At 43.1% G+C, this 24,913-nt stretch overlaps 1 protein-coding gene across 2 annotated transcripts in view; it reads left to right on the top strand.

Moving 5' to 3' along the window:
- FBN1 (fibrillin 1) overlaps positions 1-24,559 on the top strand; it is a 278,955-nt gene extending 254,396 nt beyond the window's left edge. Inside the window, exons 56-66 of one of the 2 annotated variants that reach the window (XM_060174616.1) lie at positions 2,320-2,451; positions 2,811-2,936; positions 3,514-3,720; positions 5,169-5,294; positions 5,524-5,646; positions 6,967-7,083; positions 7,501-7,629; positions 8,963-9,082; positions 16,092-16,323; positions 21,028-21,214; positions 23,238-24,559. In XM_060174616.1, coding sequence (XP_060030599.1) covers positions 2,320-2,451; positions 2,811-2,936; positions 3,514-3,720; positions 5,169-5,294; positions 5,524-5,646; positions 6,967-7,083; positions 7,501-7,629; positions 8,963-9,082; positions 16,092-16,323; positions 21,028-21,214; positions 23,238-23,627 — 1,889 coding nt within the window. In that variant the 3' untranslated portion in view covers positions 23,628-24,559. The remainder of the gene's footprint in view (positions 1-2,319; positions 2,452-2,810; positions 2,937-3,513; positions 3,721-5,168; positions 5,295-5,523; positions 5,647-6,966; positions 7,084-7,500; positions 7,630-8,962; positions 9,083-16,091; positions 16,324-21,027; positions 21,215-23,237) is intronic. The other variant, XM_016185653.2, reaches the window with a different exon arrangement.
- The last annotated feature ends 354 nt before the right edge of the window (positions 24,560-24,913 follow it).

Below are 24,913 nucleotides of genomic sequence, written 5' to 3'. Positions count from 1 at the left end.
TATCTCCTCTTAAGTTTAACGTGATGCGTCATCAGACAGGGTCAAGGGCTTTCCTACAGACCCTGTTTATTTCACTGTACCTACAAAATGGCGTGAAGCACAAGGACCAGTATAAGGCCCCAGGTCCCCACCTGCAGGGGGGGATCACTTTACAAGTAGTGAAGCAGGTCTGTAGGTACCTGTCTTTCTCTAGTCCTCTCTGTTTTCCTCTTCTCTCTCAATTTCTCTTTTTCCTATCCAATAAAAACAACAATAACAACAACGGCAACAAAATGGAAAAAATGGACTCTGGGAGCAGTAGATTTGTAGTGCAGGCACTGAGCCCCAGCAATAACCCTGGTGGGAGAAAGAAGTGTTTTCTATATTCAATAAACAACATAAAGGGGGGTTATGGCATATCTAGAAATCATATGCAGTATGATTGTGACTGAGAGAGAACTGAGAACACAACAGCAGGAGAATATCACTTTCATTCATTCTTTTAAGTCTCCCTCACTCAGCATAGTACATTCTTCTGCCCATCCTTGCGCTTTGCGCCACGTGCGCTTAACCCACTGCGCTACCGCCCGACCCCCTAGCATAGTACATTCTAAGAATGGGGTAGTATATGGACTGTATTTAGTTAAACAGTTTGCATGAAAATCTTTGTAGAGCACCTATAATTGCTGAAGCACTAGATCCAGGCTCTTAAACAGAGTTGGGTCAACCCTGGAGTTTTCCTTCAAGTGCTCTGCCTTTTCCTCCCAAGGGCTAACAGAGCAGACACCTGCTCTTTACATATATCTCAGAGGTGGGGAGGTTTCCCAAGTGAGAATGTTGCATTACATGCAGGAGAAAGCCCAAATTTCCTCCACTTAGAGCATGCAGAGAGGAAAGGCTTTAAAAAAATCAAAAAGGAGGGGAATGTGATAAAATAGAAGGTAGTAAAGGAGACTTATACCTACAAAAAAAAAAAGAAAGAAAGAAAAGAAGGAAGGAATAAAGAAAGTAAGGAATGAAGGAAGGAGGGAAGAAGTACAGAGTAATATATTTGTGGATGCTTTTTATCAAAATACGCTTTCTTCAGTCACCATTCTTATATCAAATCGAATAACACTACTACATTTAAATATATCGTGATATATTGTTATTTTAATTATAGCGAAAGGTTTGGTTTAGTATCATAATATATTATGATCATAATGCTGTTACTAGTATTTTCATTATATTATGAAAACTACATAGAACCTCTTTAGTTCAGTATATCAAAAATAATTAGAAATCATGCTTTTGAGGAGGTTATCACCACTTACTTTAAGAGCTCTTTCTCTCTCCCTTTCTTCCTTTCTCTTTCTTCCTCCCTTTCTTTCTTTCTTTCTTTCTTTCTTCCTTTCTTTCTTTCTCTTTTCCCCCCACCACTAGAGCTATGATCACTGTTGCTGTGCCAGCACTAACAATCCGCTACTCCTGGTGGCTGTTCCCCCTCCCTTTTTTCCCTTTCTTTCTATTTTATCAGATAGGACAGAGATAAATTGAGAGGGGAGGGGGAAGATAGAGAAGAAGAGAGATAGACACTTGCAGACTTGCTTCACCACTCTGTGAAGCTTCTCCCCTGCACATGGGGACCAAGGGTTTAAATCCAGGTCCTTACACGTGGTAATATGTGCAGTCAACCCGATGTACCACTGCCCAACCCCCAGGAGCCTTTTCTTTCCCCCCCAGTTTTTGTTTCTTGTTTTTCAAACAAAGCACTGTTCAACTCTGGTTCATGTTGGTACTGGGGACTGAACCTGGAACCTCTTCAGTGCTTCCAGCATGGAAGTCTTATGCAAATTGCTAGGCCATTGTTCTGTCACCCCAAATTAATTGTTATTGTAGTAAAGACATAAAGCATAAAAATGTGCCATCGTGATCATCTTAATAGTGTGAATTTTGTAGCATTGGCTACATGCATATTATTGAACAAGAAATATCTATAACTCTTCCATCAAAGGAGTAATTTTGTCAAAGTCGAAGGTGCTTAGAAGATTCCTCATTCTTTTTTTTTAATTATTTATAAAATGTAAATATTGACAAGACCATAGGATAAGAGGGGTACAATTCCACACAGTTCCCACCACCAGAACTCCATATCCAATCCCCTCTCATGATAGCTTTCCTATTCTTTATCCCTCTGGGACTCCTCATTCTTAGGAGGCCAGTACCCAACGGTGCAAGAGGAGATAGGTAAAGACTGAAATAGCCTTAGCGAATATTGGCTGTTTAATATCATGTTATGTGTACATGGCAAGAAATGGTTGCAGCTTCTTTGACAAATCCATGCTTGCACACTCTTTCCAGATGAGGATGAGTGCGAGGCGGGAAAACATGACTGTGCTGAAAAGCAAATGCAGTGCAAGAACCTCATTGGCATGTACATGTGCATCTGTGGGCCGGGGTACCAGCGGAGGCCGGATGGAGAAGGCTGCATAGGTGAGAGGCTCCCCACCCAGGCAGCTGTGGTGAAGGAGAAGCGACTGACGGCACATAGGATTTGTGTTCTTAGTCCTCTTGGGCACTCGGTTTTGGCCAGAGCCACTTTGCTTCTCTCCCCTCATGTCACAATTTCCCCAGAAACCGCCCCCCCCACACATACTTCTTGATTACCTGTGAATTCCTTGTCCGTCTCTCCCTGGGAGTCTTGGTCTCCTTTCTTACCCCAGGACTGGCAATTGCTGACTGGGAATGGATCTGGGAAGGGGACCTTAAGTCCAAGGGGAGAGAAGATGCACCCTTGTACAGCATGTTAAAATGGTGCCTCTTGTTTTGCGTCCTGTTGTTAAACCACGCAGATGAGAACGAGTGCCAGACCAAGCCGGGCATCTGTGAGAACGGGCGCTGCCTCAACACTGTGGGGAGCTTCACCTGTGAGTGCAACGATGGCTTCACGGCCAGCCCTGAGCAGAATGAGTGCCTCGGTGAGTCCTGCCTGAACCCCGACCTCTACGAGGTGGGGGTGTGTGGAGAGGTGGAACCAGATGACATGCTCAGATCATAGGAAGTGTCAAGAGTTAGGACAAGGGTTAAAAATGGTCATATTTTGAAGATGACTTAATAACTGTGATTGTCCATGGGGTTTAGCATCACCCTGCAGCTCAGTTCTTCCTTTATAATCGCATCACCGAATCACTTTGGAATTTCTTTCTTGGCTGCCTTTTCCAGCCCTTGGTGTGAGCAGAATCAGCTTCCCTGTGCTTCTCTGCAGCAGCGCGAGTGGCCACCCTGGTGTCTGGGAGAACCGAGAGTATAACCTTGTCTGGACCAATGCCTTTCTGCCTGCTTGCTGAATTTCCTGTCTTATTTGTTCCCTTCAGGCATCATCCTTTCTCTCTTACTGCTGTTTCCAGCTTTCTCTTCTCGCTCCTTCTCATCCAGGGTAAAGTGTTCCATCCTTGTTGATTTATTTTATTTTGGTTTTTTGTCTGACCAAATTCTCAATACTTTGTGCTCGTAACATTTCCTGAAATCCTCTTTTGAATACGATGCCCCTTGCAGACAACCGAGAAGGGTACTGCTTCACAGAAGTCCTCCAAAACATGTGTCAGATCGGCTCAAGCAACAGGAACCCAGTCACCAAGTCTGAGTGCTGCTGTGACGGAGGGAGAGGCTGGGGTCCCCAGTGTGAGATCTGCCCTTTCCAGGGTACTGTGGCCTTCAAAAAGCTCTGCCCACTTGGACGAGGATTTATGACCAATGGAGCAGGTACCTCATTCTACTCTGATTTGCAGCTAGTGTATCAGGTGGTCCAGAAATGCTTGTGGGGAGAACTCAGTGAGACTATGGAGTCTGCACTCTGAGTGGATAGTGAAACTGACAGGAAATCATCAAGATGGTATTTTGCACGTTCAAGAAGCCATTACCAATGTTCTCTGTCACTGTGCTTGTGTCCCCTCCCTTTGCATTACAAAGGACCCTCACATCTTTAAACAAAAGTTTGCTATAAGCCAGTTTAAGGCTGCTCGGAGTATCCGTTCTCAGATAAACCTTGAAATACATGGCCATTGCCTTACTAAGCTAGTTCTCCCCAATGTATTTTAACTCATAAAATTACTGCTTGAGGGAGTCGGGCGGTAGCGTAGCGGGTTAAGTGCACGTGGCACAAAGTGCAAGGACCGGCATAAGGATCCAGGTTCAAGCCCCTGGCTCCCCACCTGCAGGGGAGTCACTTCACAAGCGGTGAAACAGGTCTGCAGGTGTCTATCTTTCTCTCTCCCCTGTCTGTCTTCCCCTCCTCTCTCCATTTCTCTCTATCCTATCCGACAACAACCTCGACAATAATAACTACAACAATAAAACAACAAGGGCAACAAAAGGGAATAAATAAATAAGTATTTTTAAAAAATACTGCTTGAAAAAAGTGTCAACAGTTCCAATGGTCTCTGGAGGAGGACAAGCTGCTGTAACTGGAACAGGTGGTGCGTCTGAGGCAGCTCTGAACCATCTGAATGTCTGAGGCAACACTGAAGATTTCCAGGCCTGTGTTTTTCAGCAGTCACTGCCTGTTTCTAGTTTCTTAAAGAGAAGGAAAGAGGCTTTGAGCTCCTTGGAAGGGGATTGGTAGTGAGAGAGGAAAGAAGGAGATTAAGTAGGGTTTGTGTTCATGTTGGGAAAATATGGCCAAAGGTGAAATCATGGGTCTGAGTGTGGCAAGGAGCTAAATATCTGGATGATATATTTGTTCTGTGCATCCAGATGAGAGAGACAAGAATTTAAGATAAGTCATACTGAATGTTTCTTCTTCTAGACTAGTTTATACTCTGTAGTATAAAAAAGATAGTAATTAGCCTTTCTTTACATACATACATACATACATACATACATACATATAAAGGTGGGGAAGTTGAAAGGGAATGGGGAGGAAGAGAGGGAGAGAGAGAGACCTATAGCGTTGCTTCCCTGCTTGTGAAGCTTCCCTGCAAGTGAAGATTGGGGGTTTGAACCTGCTCAACCGGGCAATTTGCCTTTCAGTAGAGTTACCATGGCATATGAAATTGATGCCATCACCCCTTGGTTTAATTTCTTAGGTCCATAATATTACATGTTATAAATATAGCTTGCTCATATTTACATAGAAGTGGCCCCTACTTATATTAATGTTGACCATTTTGCAGTATCTTCTTTATTTTAATTTCTGTCTGTTTAAATTACAGATATTGATGAGTGCAAGGTTATTCATGATGTCTGCCAAAATGGGGAGTGTGTCAATGACCAAGGCTCTTATCACTGCCTCTGTAAAAATGGCTACACTCCAGATATAACTGGGACTGCCTGTGTGGGTAAGTGTTTTGCTTATGACTAATTTTAGATTATGGCAAAGAAACTTTTTTTTCCAAATTTAGAACCTAAACAGCCTATGGTAATGTACAGGATCACATAAGACAGTGATCAAAAACTAGTTACCTTTTTCTTCCCTTTGAACTACAGTTCTTTGCTAGGCCATGTTAGGACTGAACATTTAGGTGTCTTCTATAGATGGGCAATCAAGCTGTGTCTCTTTGATTCTAGATCTGAACGAGTGCAATCAGGCCCCCAAGCCGTGCAATTTTATCTGCAAAAACACAGAGGGGAGTTACCAGTGTTCATGCCCAAAAGGCTACATTCTACAGGATGATGGAAGGAGCTGTAAAGGTATAGTAGAGTGTGCTGTCACCCCTCACCTGTCTCCAGCGCTTATCATTGCACCCCTGCTACCTTTGAGGAATCCATAGGCAAACGGAAGCATCTCTCCACAAGCAAGAAGTGCTTCCTTGGTGTTACTGCTTCTCAGCAGCCCGTCTCCTACACTGGAGGCCTGGAGACTGCAGCAACCATTGGAAGCGTCCTTCTTCATTGCCTGCCCACCTGCAGAAGAAGTAACAACCCCTGGCATTAGAAACTGCACAAGAGAGGCTCCATTTTAAGATGATGTCAAGTGCTTAATTATCCCAGTGTGGGAGATATATAGGGAAATCCTTACAGTTTGGATCCGCTGCAGATATTATTCAAAACAGAAACTGGTGTTGATTTACGACTTCAAGTGCAGTTCTGTGTGCAGTGAGGAAAGTTCTCAAGAAAGGACAAGTATTAAGAGAGGAAAGGAATAAGCTAGAAGGAAGGAAGAAGAGAGAGGGAAAGAAGGAAAAAGAGTGGGATGGAGGAAGGTGTGTTGGAAAGTTCCAGAAGACACACCATTTTGAATTAAAGCTTAAATAAAAGCTGCAATCTGTTTTGTATCCCTTCATGTCTTTAAATTAGCAATCCAGTTGAAAAAAAAAAAAAAGCCTGGAAGGTTCTGCTGTGAGGAAAGAGGCCAGGTAGTAGTCAAGGATTTTGAGATGTGGGAAATCCTGTTGAATAAATACTGTAGGCAGTTGTTGGAGTGCTTTTGACTTATGAGAATGAGTTCTTTCTTTCCTTTGCTTCCTTTCTCATTACTCAATTCTGTTGTATCTGCGAGAATCTCTAAACAAAGAAGCCAGCTTTGGTTGGAAGGAATGGCTTGACGGCCTCATTGGAGCAGCTTGGAAACAGCAAGCAGAAAAGAAGCAAAGGAACCAATGATTTCCCAACCTCGACATTCCCTTTTCTAATTCAACTTTAGTAGCTCTTCTTGATGTTCTGGAAAAATCCTGAGAAATCCAGATCCTTTGCTCCATTTTATAATTTGTTTGGAGTTGTGTGATTTATTTGAAATTCCTTTATTGAGGAAGCCCTGAATCCACTTAAGTAAAGAAATTTCATTGTCCTTGGATCTCCCCCCAAAGAGATACTTTTGGGGGTTCTAAGTGGAGACTATGCTTTATCTTTCAATCCCTTGTCTCCTGGGATCCTCCTGGTAGTTTGCTCTGCCTCTGTTCTGACTGGGGTCCTTTGGGATATAGAAATCAAAACCGATTTCTAGCTAGGGAAGCTGCCTGGTTACCTGTGCTTTCAACTCAGCTTGAATGCCAACCTTGCCCTTTCTTATAGATCTTGATGAGTGTGCAACAAAGCAGCACAACTGCCAGTTCCTGTGTGTCAACACCATCGGTGGCTTCACGTGTAAATGCCCTCCTGGGTTTACCCAGCACCATACTGCCTGTATTGGTAAGTAAAAAATGAAAACACCCTCCCTGGGATATAGATATTCCTCCAAGGGACAGTTTGCTAGTCCCTCAGCTGTTAAGACTATAAAATGTGTGTGTGTGTGTGTGTGTGTGTGTGTGCGCGCGCACGTGTGCGCACGCATGAGCGTGCACGGGTGCACACATGTGCATGAAAATGCATGGCCTTATGACTTGAAGAGAACAATCCTTCCATAACGAGAATTACAGGCATTATAAACCCTTCTTCCCTGTGGCTTCTTTTACTTGTTGTTTTTTGTTTTAATTTCTTTATTGGGGAATTAATGTTTTACACTTGACAGTAAATACAATAGTTTGTACATGCATAACATTTCTCAGTTTTCCATATAGCAATACAACTCCCACTAGGTCCTCTGTCATCCCTTGTGTCTTCTTTTAGATAACAACGAGTGCACCTCTGACATCAACCTGTGTGGGTCTAAGGGTGTTTGCCAGAATACACCTGGCAGCTTCACCTGTGAATGCCAGCGAGGATTCTCTCTCGATCAGAGTGGTGCCAGCTGTGAAGGTGGGTAGGCCCTTCTGCTTGATCCAGCAGTTAGTGAGTCTTGTTTATGTTATTCATGTTTATATCACTCTCACCACCTCCCTACTCTCCTCTTTGAGGTTTCAGTATTGTGTACAGGAGATACCCAAATGAAGACAGGAAATAATTTGCGTTATTTCGTACAGGTCTTGTATTTTAGAGGATCACTTTTCATCTCACACGTCACATGTTTGATGATGACTGTAAATGTGACTACCCCAGGCATATCAAGCCTGCTGATTATGAGTTAATCTAATAGAGAATGGCTCAGTCAAAAAAAAAAAAAAAGCTCAACTCCAGAATTTGATTCATTTTCATATTATAGAATCCAGAATCACAAAAGAACTCCCCAATGCAAATGATATAGTGAATACTGCTCCTGATAATATATAATTAAACATTTAAACTGAGCTAGCACAACTCACTTGATAATGTGATAATGTGTCTGCCTTTTTGTGTGTGTGATCCATGTTCAAGCCCAGCTCCGTAGCATTATTGGAAACTTCCGTTCTGTCTTTCCCTCTATTTATCACTTTCTACCTGAAAAACTTGGCCTGGAGAGGTGAAGTCCCAGTGATGATGATGATGATGATGATGATGATGATGATGATGATGATGATGATGAGAGAGAGAGAAAGAAAATTTAGAGCTGGGTGATGGCACACCTGCTTGAACTCATCCATAATCATGCTCAAGGACCCAGGTTCAAGCCTCCCAGTCCCCACCTGCAGAGGAGAAGCTTCACTAATGGTCAAACAGTGTTGCAGGTGTTTTCTCTCTCCGTATACTCCTTCCTTCTTAATTTCTGTCTCTAACCTAAGTGAATAAAAAATATATTTTTAAAAAATTTAAAGATATAAATAAAAAGTGAAATTTTAATATTTTTTTATTTTTGTATGTCGCTATCTTTGGTGTATAACTCTGCCACAAATAAGCAAATACAATCCATTCACATAACTATCCTACAGGCTGCCTAGTGCCCGCATCATTTTGACCGGTAGATTTTACCAGGGATTTCTGAATGTTCCCTTTCTTGGATTTAAAAGCTCCAGGGTGTGTGTGTGTGTGTGTGTGTGTGTGTGTGTGTGTGTGTGTGTGTGTGTGTGTGTGTGTGTGTGTGTGTATAAAATATATATATTTAATATATATTTTTGTATATATAATATATTTTTTATTTGGGTATCATAGATAGTTTTGTAGAGATTATATTTCTGACTCAGTCCACCTCTCACTCTCAAGTGTGTATGAATGTTACTTCAGAGACTATCTGAGACAAATGTTGATGTGGCTTGAAGATGACACTCTGCTTTTACAGATGTGGACGAGTGTGAGGGGAACCACCGTTGCCAGCATGGCTGCCAGAACATCATCGGGGGCTACAGATGCAGCTGCCCCCAGGGGTACCTCCAACACTACCAGTGGAACCAGTGTGTTGGCAAGTAGTCCTTCCTTCTTAAAAGATGAAGTCATGGGCTAGAGAGAAACATGTGCACAGCCCAGGTTCAAGCCCCTACACCACATGGGAGTAGCACAAGGGCACCAGAGGAAACTCCAGTGCTGTGATGACGTTGTCTCTCTGTCTAGCTAAATGAAAAATTTAGCACAGCAGCAGCAGAATCACACATACATGAATCCTAGCCCCCCCACACACACACACATACACACACGCACACATATACATGACTTGGTATCAGCACCTATGAATCAAAATTCTCTCTCTCTTTTTATTTTTGCCTACAGGGTTATCACTGGGCCTCGGTGCCACTATTATGAATCCACTGCTGCCAGCGGCCTTTTTTTTTTTTTTCCTTCTATCTTGTTCACTAGAACAGAGAGAAATTAAGAGGGGAGTGGGAGGGAGAAAGAAGGATAGACACCTGTAGACCTGCTTCATGGCCTCGTGAAGCTTCTTTGCTGTGGTGGGGGAGTGGAGGCTTGAACCTAGATCCTTATGTGGGTCCTTGTACTTAGTACTATGTGTGCTTAACTGGGTGTGCCACCACCTGCCCCCTCCAAATACTTTTTTTAATGTAAAACTTATCGTCGAAGCAACAGGTGCTTATTTTAAGATGACCTAACCTACAGTAGGTATTGCTTTTGCAATATAGCAAATCAATTTTTAAAAAATGACAATGAAAGCTACTTTGACATGAAATGAAAGGACCCTAGAGTTTCTTGACTCCCAACACCCCCAGTTCTTCTCAGCTGCGTCACTTGTCATCAGTCTACTCTCAAGCTCTGTTCACACCAGGTGCCCCCACAACATCCTGTTTCTGGTTGAAAAGTGTCAGCTACTTTGCTGACTTTTGGTTAGAAGACATCTAAGTGCCAAAGACCCACTGACTCATCACATTTAATTATGTTGGTGGTGCTTCCATGTTGTCTTGAGAAAATACCTCTTTTTGCACATCAGAGATTGCAAACATGGTATTTAAAGAGCCCCCAGAGCCATCTAGACAAAGCTGATGAACACCAGGAAGAAAAGGAAAGCTATTCCTACCCTGTTACTCCATGCCACACCTGGAACAAGAAGCCAGAGCTCTCCACTTGGAGCTGCCTGCCTGCAGTCATGCTCGCTTATTTTTTCATTCTACACCACACCACTGAGGCATAGTACTTGGTGCTCTGTTCTAGCTGCCACACAGATGTCCCAATACCCAACCGTGGAGTATTTCTGCTTCCCACATACTTACTATCCTTGCAGTGCTTCACATTACTCAAAGTCACACTCGGTGTGTTCCCCCTTACAAAATTATGTTTCTCTCCTCTGGCTTGATGCTTTGCAAGACATCATTTTGCAGAACTGAACGAGGTGGGCTAGGATGACCCAGGTACTAGAGAAGTTTAGGCTGCACAATTTGCTGACCAGGTACCTGGTTTTAAATAATAATAATAATAATAATAATAAGCCTTTGTTTGTTAAGAGTGCAGGCTGGTTTTAAATTAGTTAATCACCACTATCCAACACTGCTCATCCAGCTCCCATAGTGAGCTTTACTAATTCAGTACACAGCGTGTGAACCAGTTTGCCTTTATTGTGTAGGTTCCATTAATGAAATCAGAGTTGGAAGGAAAGATAGAAAAATGCCTTCACCTCTTACTTTAGTAAGAGATGGCCAGGTCATGTCCTAGTTCCCTCTGTGCTGGCTGGACATTCCAGAATTAGTGAATTAGGAAGCGGTGAGTGTTCAGGGAATTTTTGATGCCCAAGAGATACCTGGGAGATAGCCTGGGAGATTGGTGTAGTGATTAGAGTATTGGACTTAAAAGCATGAGGTTCTGAGTTTGATCCCTGGTATCACAGGTGTTAGAGTGATGCTCTGGTCAATATTCTTTCTGTATCATGAAAATAAATCAATAAAAAAGAGAAATATGCCAGCCCATACCATCCTGATAAGCCTTAAGAATGAGGAGGAGGGTGGCCTTGAACCAGAATAGCTTCCACAGAGCTTTTAAGAGCAGGCATACTGCCTAGTCCAGCCTTCCCTCAGTACTCAGACCTCACTCCTGAGCTATCAGGAGTTCACTCATAGAAGCTAGATGTTTTGCAGATATGGGACCACTGATTTCATTGCTTTGTAGGAACAATCAAATCCCCCCTCTTTCAGTTGAAGTTGGCCCATTCTGACCCAGAGAAAATTGGTGGAAAAAGTCTCTCATAATGTTTGGAGTCATGCTAACACTCGCTATGCAAGTTTGATGCTAGCACTTTTGATGGAACAGTGTGGGGGTGGTTTCATTTTATTTAAAAGAGCTTTTCAAAGATTCTAATTCCATTTCAATGGAATTATCTTTACATCAAGAGAACAAAACACTCACCAACTGAAAGAATAAAGCCAAGTGTGGTGCTCGCTGACCTACTCTCGCCATCACAGGAAACTGTGATGTATTTATGTAGATAAATACAGAGCCCTTCCGTATGTGCACAGTACAGTGGCCTGCTCCGATTCTTACAGCTCTAGGAACACAGGGCCTAAGTGAGCTTGGATGGGCACTTAGGAGTCCTTCAATAGGAAGGATCTAAATAAACCCACTGCTGGGCACTCAGCTGTAACTCAGTGGACCTCCTTACCTCCTTACTCTCCCAGACAAGAGGCAAAATACTTGCTACTTCCTGAGTCGTTTTGTTCCGTGTTGCAATGTTCACTTTACTCCAAACAAATACACATAAGGAAGAATTCTTTATGGAGCTATTTTTTCCAGGGTGGACAGGATGAAAAAAAAATGTCGGGGCTGGGTGGTGGCACACCTGATTGAGCACACATGTTACAGTGCTCAGGGACCCAGGTTCGAGCCCCCAGTTCCCACCTGTAGCTTTGCAAGTGGTGAAGCAGTGCTATAGGTGTCTGTCTGTTTCTCTCCCTCTCTATCACTCCCTTCCCTCTCAATTTCTGGTTGTGTCTATCCAATAAATAAAGATAATGCAAGAAAAATTAAAAAAAAAAACAAAGGAAAAAAGTATCAGAAAAAGTACAAAGCATGTTAAAAAAATGGAGTGTTTACATATTGATAAAAAGGGTGAGTGTGTAAACAGACTATTTTCAAGCTTTGACACTGAGCCTCCACCAGTTTCTTATCTTAATCCATACTCCGTTCTGCCCTGCCTCTCCAATCCAGATAAGCAAGTTTAATCTAAACTTTATATGATTTTCAGGGAGAAAAAAATATATATATAAGTTATAATAGGAAAGAATGAAAAAAGGAGGGGGAGGCTTGTGGTTGGAAGAGATATTTATAACCTGGGGAGATGCTCAGAGTGAAAGAGAACTTAGACGTGATCTAATCAATCTCCTGGCACGTGCCTCTCCAGCCTTCCTCCCTACTCGCTCAACTTGGACTTGAATACCACTTTTGAGGGCATTCACTCTCTCCGAACATAATTCCATCTAGGTAGTAAAACCTTGAATTCTTAGAAAAATCTTTTCATAGGCTAGGTAATGGCGCACTTGGTTGAGTGTACACGTTACAATGCACAGAGACCCTGGTTCAAGCCTTGAGTCCCCACCTGCGTGGGCTGGGGGAGCTTTCACAACTGGTGAAGCAGTGCTGCAAGTATCTCTCTGTCTCTCTTTTCTTTTCTCTCTCCCCCTCACCTCTCGATTTCAGGCTGTCTCTATCCAATAAATAAATATAGGTAAGAAAAAAGAAAAAAGAAAAATCTTTTCACAAAGAATGAAGTTTGTTTTCCTCTGACTTCTGTGTAGAGTAATATTTCTGCCTGTTGGAACAAAAGAGAATAAATCTAAGTTCTTTTTTTTAATTTTTTAAATTTATTTTAAAAAGGAGGCATTAACAAAGCCGTAGGATAAGAGGGGTACAACTCCACACAATCCCCACCACCAGATCTCCGTATCCCATCCCCTCCCGATAGTTTTTCTATGCTTACAATTCTTTCTACACACACACACATACACACACTTCAGAGATTTTGTCAGAGTCCCTCCAGGAAACAGCTCACCGAGCCCAACCTGGGCATGAGACAAGGGTGGGGGAGGGGTGGGGCTGCCTTGGCCTCAGGCAGGCCAGCTTCATGGGGAGTCTGGAGAAGGGTATGGAAGAGGAAGAAGACCTCCAGCCCAGGGTCAGTCTTCCTACCAAAGAAAGCAGCCTCATTCTTTGATTCATTCTTTGCTGCCCAGGATCCCCTTTGGTCTTTAATTCACTCCTCATCTCTAGTTTCAAGTAAGGGAAATAGAGCACAAGCAGTGACACAGTGAATTATTTCAGTCCTGGGAACCCTGGAGACTAAATGACCTTGGGTGCGTATTTGAGCACCTTTGGCTATGAAAGCTCTCAATTGACCTATCACTAGGCACTGAGCCATAGCAGGCAGCTCAAAGCAGCTCAGACCCTCTGCTATTGCGTTTCTACATTTCCCTATGACCACGCACAGGAGGGGAGGGTGTGAAGGCATGGAAAGAGAAAGCAAACAGGCAGGCCATATGACTGTAGTTGACCTTGAATAATGAATGGCTTGGCGGTTCTGGCTCCCAGTGCTGTAAGAAATAACATAGTTGACACACCAGATATACATCTTCTACAATTGTAAATTCAACCAAAGACATCAGAGGTTGGCTCTTGAAGGAATAAATATAGAACTCTAGGATGGAAAAAAAAATCAACCTAGAAGCTCAAATGCTTATTCAAGAATATATTGCACCATGAACTTACAGCTTCCATCTAGCTAATTTTCTTTTTTTTTTAAAAAAAACTTTTATTTTTTCATTCCCTTTTGTTGCCCTTGTTGTTTTATTGTTGTATTTACTATTGTTGTTGCTATTGATGTCGTCGTTGTTGGATAGGACACAGAGAAATGGAGAGAGGAGGGGAAGACAGAGAGGGGGAGAGGAAGATAGACACTTGCAGACCTGCTTCACCACCTGTGAAGCGACTGCTCTGCAGGTGGGGAGCCAGGGGCTCGAACTGGGTCTGCAGTTGTCTATCTTTCTCTTCCTCTATTTATCTTCCACTTCTCTCTCAATTTCTCTCTATCCTATCTAATAATAACAAAAGAAAAGAAAAGAGGGAACCAGGCAGTGGTGCACTGGGTTAAGTATATAGTGCGAAGCACAAGGACTGGTACAAGGATCCCAGTTCAAGCCACTGGCTCCCCACCTACAGGGATGTTGTTTCATAAGCAATGAAGCAGGTCTGCAGGTGTCTATCTTTCTCTCCTCCTCTCTGTCTTCCTCTCCTCTCTCAATTTCTCTCTGTCCTAACAACAACAACAATAGAAAAAGATGACCACCAGAAGGAGTAGTAGATTCATAATGCAGGCACCAAGCCCCAGAGATAACCCTGGAGAAAAAAAAGAAAGAAAATGAGAAAGAAAAGAAAAGAGAAGGGAAGGGAAGGGAAGGGAAGGGAAGGGAAGGGAAGGGAAGGGAAGGGAAGGGAAGGGAAAAGAAAAAAAAGGAAACAATGTCCACCAAGAGTGGTGGGTTTGTAGTCCCAGCACCAAGCCCCAGTGATAACCCTGGTGGCAATTTAAAGAAAAATGAAATAATGTAAAAACAAATTAAAAGAAATTATTAAAATAAATGAAGCTTTCGTAGCAAATAAGGTGAAGAGAATGGAAGTAGCTGTGTCAAGGTGACATCGAAGCCTGTGCTCATCTGAATGCAGGTCCACTGGCCTTCACCTTGCTTAGCAGATACCACAGACCTGGACACACATCTTTGTGCTGCTACTGCTGGGGGCTCTCAGAGGTGCTTTCTGAGTTTCATTGTCACACATAAAACTGGGATCATAAGACCTTTCTCTCAAGATTGTTAAGAAGGTTAAAGGGAACTAACTGGACCACCTGATATCTTCTGTGGCCCAAAGTAGACACCCATCTGTGGCAGTCACCATGTGAGGAGAGAGGGCCAGTCTGTGGGCATCCCTGTGAATATGTACCTGAAAATGGGCTTCAACAATGAGAAGTGTCTCACCATCCAGTTCCCAGCATGCCCTGCACAGCAGGTCTGTGAAAAATATATTGAAGACTTCAACTATATAAATCAGAAGAGAGGAGAAACTCCAGGCTTTCTCCCTTCAAGCTATTTTTTTTTTAACTTCGTTTTCATTTTTCTGCCCATTACCCTCAGACTTGGCAGAGCCCTGTGAGTAGCTGGTCCCGCAGCTTTGGTCTCTCTTGTGAGTTTTCCCCAGTTATTGCTGGTGAAGTCCACCCTGACTCTCTTCCAGCCATACTTAGCTTTGACATGGCCCAGACACTCTGGGCAGGAGGCTCAATTAGATGGGGGGGGGGGGGGGGGGAAGAAGAGTGGGGGGATAACCTTTCAGAGATGGGAGCAGACATACCAGAATACACTATTCATCCCATGGACAAGCACCTGGGGGCTTCTGCAGATTTTTGAAAAGGAAGTCCAAGTGGGGCAGACACTTCCTGGAGGATGCCAGGCCTTGCCAGGCCGCATATCCTGAGGAAAGGGGACTGGCTGAGAAAGCAGCCGCCCCCGGGGAACACGGGTGATTTCTGCTTTGTAGAGAGTTGTCCTGTTGCTGGGCCCTTGGGAGGCAAAAGGGCAGAGATCTGCATGATTCCTTCCCACCCCCTCTAAGCCCTGAGCCCTGAACCGCAGCTCCAAACAAGCCCCACGCCCTTCACAAGATCTCATGGGGTATGGAACATACCAGCGTTGGCTTCAGATGAGAACTGGAATCTGCTGGTCAGAGAGCCACACACTAGTAAGCTCCGCCCGGTCCCTTTGACCTCCTGGACCACAATCTCACCCCATGGCAAGAGGCCACATGCACTTGTTGTCTGTCCCCCTGCTTCCTCTCCTCAGGCTGTCTCAGCCACCCCTGCCAGCCTTTGCCTTCCTGAGTACCTGGCCCAGGGCTGGCTGGCTGTTAGTGGGGTGGCCTTTCTAACCCACACTCCTCAATTACACCCTCTGGCCTTGCTCACACCTGTGTGTCTTCTGGTTTCCCTGCAGATGAGAATGAATGCCTCAGTGCTCACATCTGCGGAGGAGCCTCCTGTCACAACACGCTGGGGAGCTACAAGTGCATGTGTCCCACTGGCTTCCAGTTTGAACAGTTCAGCGGAGGGTGCCAAGACATCAACGAGTGCGGTTCCTCTCAGGCCCCCTGCAGTTATGGCTGCTCCAACACTGAGGGCGGCTACCTGTGCGGCTGCCCACCTGGTTACTTCCGAATAGGCCAAGGGTAAGTGGGCTCTGACTGGCCAGGGCCAGAGACACTCTCACTGACATGACTTGTTCCTGGTAGAGCAGAATCAAACATTTTCTAGGCCTTCCATTTTCTAGAGTTCATCCCTGTTAGTTCTCCAAAAGTTTGAAAGTATTTTATTTTAGCTTTTTTATTTATTATTTATTTTAATAAAGAGAGATACAGAGAGAGAGAGAGAGGCAGACCAGAACTCTGATCAGCATTGGCTTATGGTGGTGCTGGTGATTGAACCTGGGACCTTAGAGCCTCAGACATCAAAGCCATTTGTATAACCATTATGCTCTCTCCTCTGCCCAAGGAATTTTGTTTTTATGGTGTCATAAAAATAAATTTTTAAAGGAGATATCATAGATGTCTGGAAAGTCATAGAACACCAAACAGAATCACAAAGCTACCTTGTAAATAACATGCCTGTAAATATCATGGCTTGTCTGTCTCATTTTCTTGAACTTCACATCTTAGTGGAAAGCGAATTCTGTCTTAGAAAGTTCAGGTCAGCGGCTGGTCCATCGAGCTACAGGTTGAAAATCCGCCTCTATTCTCCTTCTACCATGGGCAGAGTTCTACACTCACAGTGCTTTCACCTCTAATTCCTCTTAAGACAAATCAAGAAAAAGTCTTGGAGCCGGGAGGTGGTATACTGGCTTGAGCACACATGTTACAATGCATAAGGATTAGGGTTCTGGGACTCAGGCGGTAGTGCAGCGGGTTAAGCGCATGTGGTACAAAGTGCAAGGACCAGCATAAGGATCCTGGTTTGAGCCCCTGGATCCCCACCTGCAGGGGAGTCGCTTCACAGGCGGTGAAGCAGGTCTGCAGGTGTCTGTCTTTCCCCCTCTCTGTCTTCCCCTCCTCTCTCCATTTCTCTCTGTCCTAACAATGACGACATCCATAACAACAGTAATAACTAAAACAACAATAAAAGACAACAAGGGCAACAAAAGGGAAAATAAATAAATAAATTTTTTAAAAAAAGAATAGGGTTCAAGCCCTAGGTCCCCACCTATAGGGGAAGCTTTAGTGGTGGTGAAGTGCTGTTGCAGATCGCTCTCTGTCTCTCACTCTCTATCATCTTCTCTCTCCTCTTAGTTTCTGGCTCTCTGTCCAATAAATGAAGATAATTAAAAAAAAAATTTAAAGAAAAAAATTTTTTCACAGGAGGGAAAAATCCTTTCCTACTTAAAGTTTTTTTTTTTTTTTTTTTTTTTACTTCAGACTAAAAATTAAACTACAATTTACCAAGAGAGTACTAACTTTGTGAGTTAAGATAATTATTGTCAGGAGTAGGGCAGTACCGCAGCAGATTAAGCTAGCACATGGTGTGAAGCACAAGGACTGGTGTTAAGGATCCCAGTTCAAGCCCCAGGCTCCCCACCTGCAGCACCTGCAGGGGAGTCGCTTCACAGGCGGTGAAGCTGGTCTGCAGGTGTCTGTCTTTCCCCCTCTCTGTCTTCCCCTCCTCTCTCCATTTCTCTCTGTTCTGTTCAACAATGACAACATCAATAACAACAATTGCTACAACAACAATAAAAAAAACAAGGGCAACAAAAGGGAAAATAAATAGATAAATATTTTAAAAATTTAAATAATTATTGTCATTTCCAGATAGAATATATCCCTTCATTGTGTGTAAAGAATTGGGACAGGGAAGGTCTTTTAATTTTACCCAGTGACTTAAAAGCTTAGTGGCAAATATTTCAAGTTTAGGTCTTGTTTTCCCTGCTGAATGAATCTGGACTTGGACTACTCATCTAGTTTTGGCTCTCTTATGAAATATCTTAAGTTTTATTTAGGGACATACAGACTTCAATTATACCTGCACACAATTACACACACACACACACACACACACACACACACATATATTATATATATATCAGATTACTAATTCAGTAGCTTTTTGATTCCTGGCCACACAAATGTTAAGTGTTTCATAGTGGGCTTGTATCAACATGAAAGTAGAATGTTTCATGGGAAGTACACAGAATGCCAGCACCAGGATACAAATTCCCAGATGTTTGTGTCTGACTCTCAGTAGACTCATTCTTTATAAGTTTCATGCCAGAACCATTTTCCCAGCAAAAAAATTGTGACACTCCAAACAGGCTTCACGCCAGTGGGACTTTGTAGTCACACTTCTTGTAAGTGGTGTTTCAGGGATAAGAAAATACTGGGAAGAAGTTCTGAGAAAGGACCAAAGTCTGCACACTTAAGGTTTGCCTTTTCACAATATAACCCTCATGTGAATGTATACTCACTCAGGATGGGTGTTTATCATACCGTTCATGTTATTGTTAATATACACATTATGTAACAAGCTAAAAGAAAAGTAAAGAAAATTCAAGATATGGGTCAGCCTGCCAATGCCCATGTCCAGCAGAGGAGCGGTTATAGAAGCCAGAACTTCTACCTTCTACACCCCAAAAAAGAATTCTTGCCCGTACTCCCAGAGGGGTAAGTGATAGGGGAAGTAAACCAGAGGGCTCTGTACTCCCATTCCACCAGGACTCAAAGCCTTTGTCACCAGGAACCTTGTTTTCGTGCCTTCAAGAAAGGGAATTGAATCTGGAAAGTACCAGAGGAGCAGGCACGGTTGCCCCTAATCTGAGCGAGAAAAGAAAAAAAAAAAGACACCCACATGTAGTACCAGGTGTAGCGGCTGATTTAGAAAAGAAGTGAAGGCAGGGCCATTAAAAAAAATAGGGGAATCGGGCGGTAGCGTAGCTGGTTAAGCACAGGTGGTGCAAAGCGCAAGGACCGGTTTGAGGAGGCCGGTTTGAGTCCCCGGATCCCCACCTGCAAGGGAGTCGTTTCACAGTTGGTGAAGCAGGTCTGCAGGTGTCTATCTTTCTCTCCCCCTCTCTGTCTTCCCCTCCTCTCTCCATTTCTCTCTGTCCTATCCAACAATGACATCAATAACAACAACAATAATACCTACAACAACAATAAAAAAACAACAAGGGTAACAAAAGGGAAAATAAATAAATAATTTAAAAAAGAGATGTAGATGGTTATAGAATTAGCCCATATCAGTGACTTTGGGAGAACTACTGCAGTTCCCAGTGGACAGGATGGAGACACGGAATGCTGGTGGTGGGAACCATATGGAATTTTACCCCCCTAATATCTTACAATTTTGTAAATCAATGTTAAATCACTAGTAATCTTTTTTAAATGTATTGAGTTCTAGCAGTAACCTATATATTGCTGGAAAAAAAAAGAATAGTTTGCTCATGGATGTTGTACTTTTATCAGGGAATAGAAGGAAATGGATTATAGAGATTGGGTGAATCATTATAGAAAATGAAATAATTTGGTCTACATAACAGCCCCTGAACAGATATCTACCCTGTTTAAGACAGTTTCAGCCTCTCTGTGAATCACTGGAGTGGACCCTACACCCAAATAAAGATGTTATTAGGGACAGTCAGATATTTCAGCACATTTTGAAAGAAGAGTCTGTTAAACTCATTCCAGGCTGCCTCTGAAATAGTAAGCAGGGAAACAAAACAAGGTACTTGTGAGACAAGAAAGCCTCCCTCCTCCGTAACTTGGCTTTGATAACTGAAAGGCAAAGAAAAACAGCTCAATTGGTTCTCTCTTGGGCATGGGTTTGTTTATCCAGTCTCACATGAGTCACAGCCAGTGGTCCCAGTGGTTTTCAATGACTTGAAACAATTTCCCACAGTTGGGTAAGCTTTCATCTGTGAGTCTCACATATTGCATATCTTCTGATTTCTTACCGAATTTCTTACCCACTTATCACATAGATCTTTCTTCCTCTTCTGCAGAGCTTCAACTGGAGAGGTCAAACAGGGGAGATTATTATTAGGGGAGATTACCCAGAAGCTAGAGTGCTAGAGGGTGGTTGGTGAAATGTTAGTGGTGGTGGTGGTTGGTGGCAGCAGTTAAATGAGAGGAGGACAAGAACTAGACTATGTGTCCCACACAGTGAAGCCTGTTTCATAGAGAAAGGGGACTTTTAACTCCTTAGTTCCACAGTCTCCCTCTTCTCCATTCCTCTCTGGTATCTATTCTGTGTTCCCTTCTCAGTGCAAGTGCAGAAAAATACTTCCATGTTAAGCCTGGGAAATGAAAAGGCAAGTAAGTAAGTAAAATAGGGCCTTTTTAAATTTTATTATTTTTACGAGTGACTTAATATGATTTACAAAATTACAAGACAACAGGGGGGGTTGGCTATAACTCCACACCATTCCCACCACCTGAGTTCTTAATCCCTGATCCCTCCATTATAAGTTAGTTTTCCTAAGGTCGCAGATATGGGTTAACTATTATTTCTACAACTGTCTGTCTCTGTGTGTGTATAATCGCCCATATTTTTTAAGGTTATATCTTCTCTTCCTTTCCAAGTCACACATAACCCAATTACTACATCTACGTGTCCCTCTCTATTTCCTCTTCGGGTCACTTTCTCTCTGGGTCCTGAGGGAGTTCAGAGCACTCTGGTCTTCCTGAGGGGCAGTAGGAAGCAACCAATGAAATCGAGGAACTTGGAGTCAGAGGCAAACACAGTTCTGTGTGTTTTTCAGAACCAGCTGATCGTGCAGTGCACAAGTCAAAAGGACTTAATGTCACTCGGGCAGGCCCCAGCTTTCCAAAGCTGTCCCACCACCTCCCTCAACTCCTGATTCTAATGAAGAAACATCCCCTTTCCCACAGGCACTGTGTCTCTGGAATGGGCATGGGCCGAGGAGGCCCAGAGCCACCTGCCAGCAGTGAAATGGATGACAACTCACTCTCCCCAGAGGCTTGTTACGAGTGTAAGATCAACGGCTACCCCAAGAGGGGCAGGAAACGGAGGAGCACAAATGCAACAGATGCCTCCAACCTTGAGGTGGGTCAGAAGGTAGTTCCTCCCTCCCCACCCCCCATCTCCTGTTGCAGAGTGGCCTTCCAGATTCCTGTGGTTTCCTCTGAGGATGCTCCAAAGTGTGAAAAAGCTCCCTGGGGAGAAAATCCAGACATTCCCTGAGCTCTAGGCCACATTTTATGAGAGTCTGTGGGGCTCTTTGGAGTTTCTTGCTGTTTTTAGGGAGTGGCCATCCAAAGACTTTCACATACTTGCTCATTTCCTCTGTCTCGCCAGAACGAAAGTCAAACACCCACCCAAAAAGTCTGCTGAAAAGACAGGGTCTGAGATCCAGGACAGCGAGTGGGCAGGACAGTGAAGTGACATAGCGCTCCCTACCCGAGGATGCCAAGTTCTGCAGGCGAGAGGCTCCTCCACTGAAAGTGCCATGTGCACTATGAGCAAACTTGGATTCTAGACAAAATCAACATGGAGCTCCAGCAGCCTGGTTCTCTTTTCCTTCGGCTGCTGCGGCCTTTCAGTCAACTCAGAAATACACAGATATTCACCCAGAGCTCTGGCTCAGGGCCCAGAGAATCCAGCACATGTGGTCTCAGAGAGGCATGCAAGAAGCCAGGTGAAAAGCGTTGAATATTAGCAACTCATTGGAGTCAGGAAGTAGGCTCCAAGGTGTGTCCTTCTGAGGAGGTGGTTTTGCGTCAGTCAGTGCACAGAGTTAAAATAGACCGCTTCTTCTTAGTATCCGTGCTGCAACGCGTCTACTGTGGTTTGGGAAATGAGATAAGTCTTTGGAAAGAAAATACTTTATGAAAACAGTGGTTCTCCAGCTTGAGTTGCATCGGAATCATCTGGAAGGCTTGTTAGAACGGATTTCAGGGAGACACAGGGTTTCCTACTGAGTCTCAAGTGGCACCAAGAATTTGCATTTCTAATAGATTTCCAGGTGCTGCTTCTGCTGCTGTTGGCCATACTCTGAGGCCCACTCTGTTAGAAACTGCCAGCGACTAGCTATCTCAACTTGACCTCAACTTCACATTTCATTTTAGGATTCTAAATAGATGCCAGTTTAACATGTTCTTATTTAGTTAAGCAATGTTTTTTTTTAATAATTTATTTTAATGAGAAATAGAGAGAGAGACCAGAGTACTTCTCAGCTCTGGCTTATGATACTACTGGAATACTGGAGATTGAACTAGGGCCATGGAGCTTCAGGCATAAGAGAGTCTTTTGCATAACCGTTATGCTATCTCCCCTACCTTCCTACCTTAAACAATGTCTTATGAACATGCTTTTTTTTTTTTTTTTCTTCCAGGGTTATCACTGAGGCTCAGTGCCTGCACTATGAATCTGCTGCTCCTGGTGGCCACTTTTTCCATTTTATTGGGCAGGACAGAGAGTGGAGGAGAGATATAGAGAAGGAGAGAAAGATAGACACTGTAGACCTGCTTCACCACTTGTGAAACAACCTCTCTGCACATAGGGAGCCGGGACTTGAACCAGAATCCTTTGCACAGGTCCTTGCACTTAGTACTATCTGTGCCTAACCTGGTAGACCACCGCCTGGCTCCCTAAACATGCATTTATGTATTTTCTCTCTCTCTCTCTCTCTCTTTCTTTCTTTCTTCCTTCCTTTCTTTCTTTCTTTTTCTTTCTTTCTTTTTCTTTCTTCCTTCCTTTCTTTCTTTCTTTCTCTCTCTCTTCCTTTCTCTCTTTCTTTCTTTTTTTTTTTTTTCCTCTAGAGGGTGAAAGAGAAAGACAGGGAGGAAATGTGACACAGAGAGAAAAGAGAAACAGAACAGTACCACCCCACCATTTTTATAGCTTACCTCATACATGCCCCCCGTACAGTGGCCCAGGGCTTGAACCCAGGTCCTAGTGCATGGTTTGTGCTCTACCAGTTGAGACTCTTGTCAAACACCTGAACATTTAGTTTCAACCTGGTAACCACAATATGGACAAAAAGTTGTATTTGTGTGAGATCAAGTCAGTTTATCTTGAATTTGGGACCAGTGGAACTGTTTGCATTTTATCTAATGCATTGTTATGTATCTTTTTCCAGGATCAGTCTGAGATGGAAGCCAACGTGAGCCTGGCAAGTTGGGACATTGAGAAGACAGCTACATTTGCTTTCAATATTTCCCACATCAGTAACAAGGTCCGAATCCTAGAACTCCTTCCAGCCCTTACGACCCTAACGAATCACAACAGATACTTGATTGAATCTGGAAATGAAAATGGCTTCTTTAAAATCAACCAAAAGGAAGGGATCAGCTACCTCCACTTCACAAAGAAGAAGCCAGTGGCTGGAACCTATTCATTACAAATCAGTAGCACTCCACTTTACAAAAAGAAAGAACTGAATCAGCTAGAAGACAAATATGACAAAGACTACCTCAGTGGTGAACTGGGTGATAATCTGAAGATGAAAATTCAGATCTTGCTTCATTAATTCACCATCCAGAGACCAAATAATTAAAAACAAACAAACAAACAAACAAAAAACAAAGATAGATAGGTAGAACTGAATTTTCTCCCCAATCAGTCTTCATATTGTAGGTACAACTTTCACCAACTAAATGTCTATATGCAAGCACTATTCTTGTATTGCCAAAGCAAGGTACCAGTGACTACCCTAGTGCAAAACAACCACTTTCTCAGGCTTCTCATGCGTGTAGCCAAGCTACCTTGTCATATGTGCTGACTCCAGCAAACTGGGACATGTGTTTCCCTGGGGGTTGGCCAACCGTGTGACACGCCACCCTTTTTGGAGACGTACAGAAATGTGCTTTCCATTGGTGGACTCTTCTATTTCTTTTTTTTTTTTCCAAATTTTCAACTTTGCTTCTCCAAATACCAGTACTAGGTTGGTCATTTATAATATCTATTTGGTGCTAGTAAATCCTCAAACTAGATTTATAAATGCACTGTAATATGTACACAACTTAGAAACCAAATTACAGCATTCAGTTCAAATATTTCATTAATGTCAAACCAACCAAAGTTAGTTCGGTAGCTTCTCTCAAATATGAATATAATACATTACATGTAAATTAAGTGTGTGTATACTGTAATCCTGCTCTTTTTTTTATCATTGAAACATTTATACACTAGGATAATAATGCCCTTACTGTGAGGGTTTGTAATGGTGCTTCTTCAGACCAAAGACTTGTTAAGTGTCTATACAAAGTGGTAATGAGATTTCTGTGATGGGCCTACTCCCGCATGGAGGTCTGGGAAGGTCCGTCATCAGTCCCAGCCCCAGAGGACCACCACTGCAGACTTCATCACATCTGTGCAATATGCCAAGATTACCCTTGGCCAATCCTGTCAACAAGGGGTCCATGTCATAAATGTCACAATAAAACAGTCTCTTCTTTTTTTTAGTTTACCCCCCTGGCTTTGTGTTCTTGCATGGAGGGGGGATGCAGGGGCATTCTGGAGTTGAAATGAACACTCCTGAATGTCAGTGTTTCTGGGTCTGTTAGTTATGGCTGCTAGAAGGGCTGTAAAACCACTGGGAGAAAGTGTGTCATATCTGACTCAGTCCCTTGTTTTATTCATTAAAGGTAGTAGTGTAATTTCTCACTGAGAAAACATTTGGGCTGTAGCATCATTTCAAAAACATGACCTAATTAATCATGTGACTTCCAAACTATTAGAGTTAAGTACTTTAAACATCAAGTTCAGTCGTTGTCTTTGAGCACAAGTATTTCATTATAAAAGATTTATCATGCT

Source organism: Erinaceus europaeus, chromosome 16 (genome assembly GCF_950295315.1).
Source record: "Erinaceus europaeus chromosome 16, mEriEur2.1, whole genome shotgun sequence".
Lineage (NCBI taxonomy): Eukaryota > Metazoa > Chordata > Mammalia > Eulipotyphla > Erinaceidae > Erinaceus > Erinaceus europaeus.
Note: the sequence above shows the minus strand (reverse complement) of the source record. Positions and strands in the feature narration are given on the sequence as shown.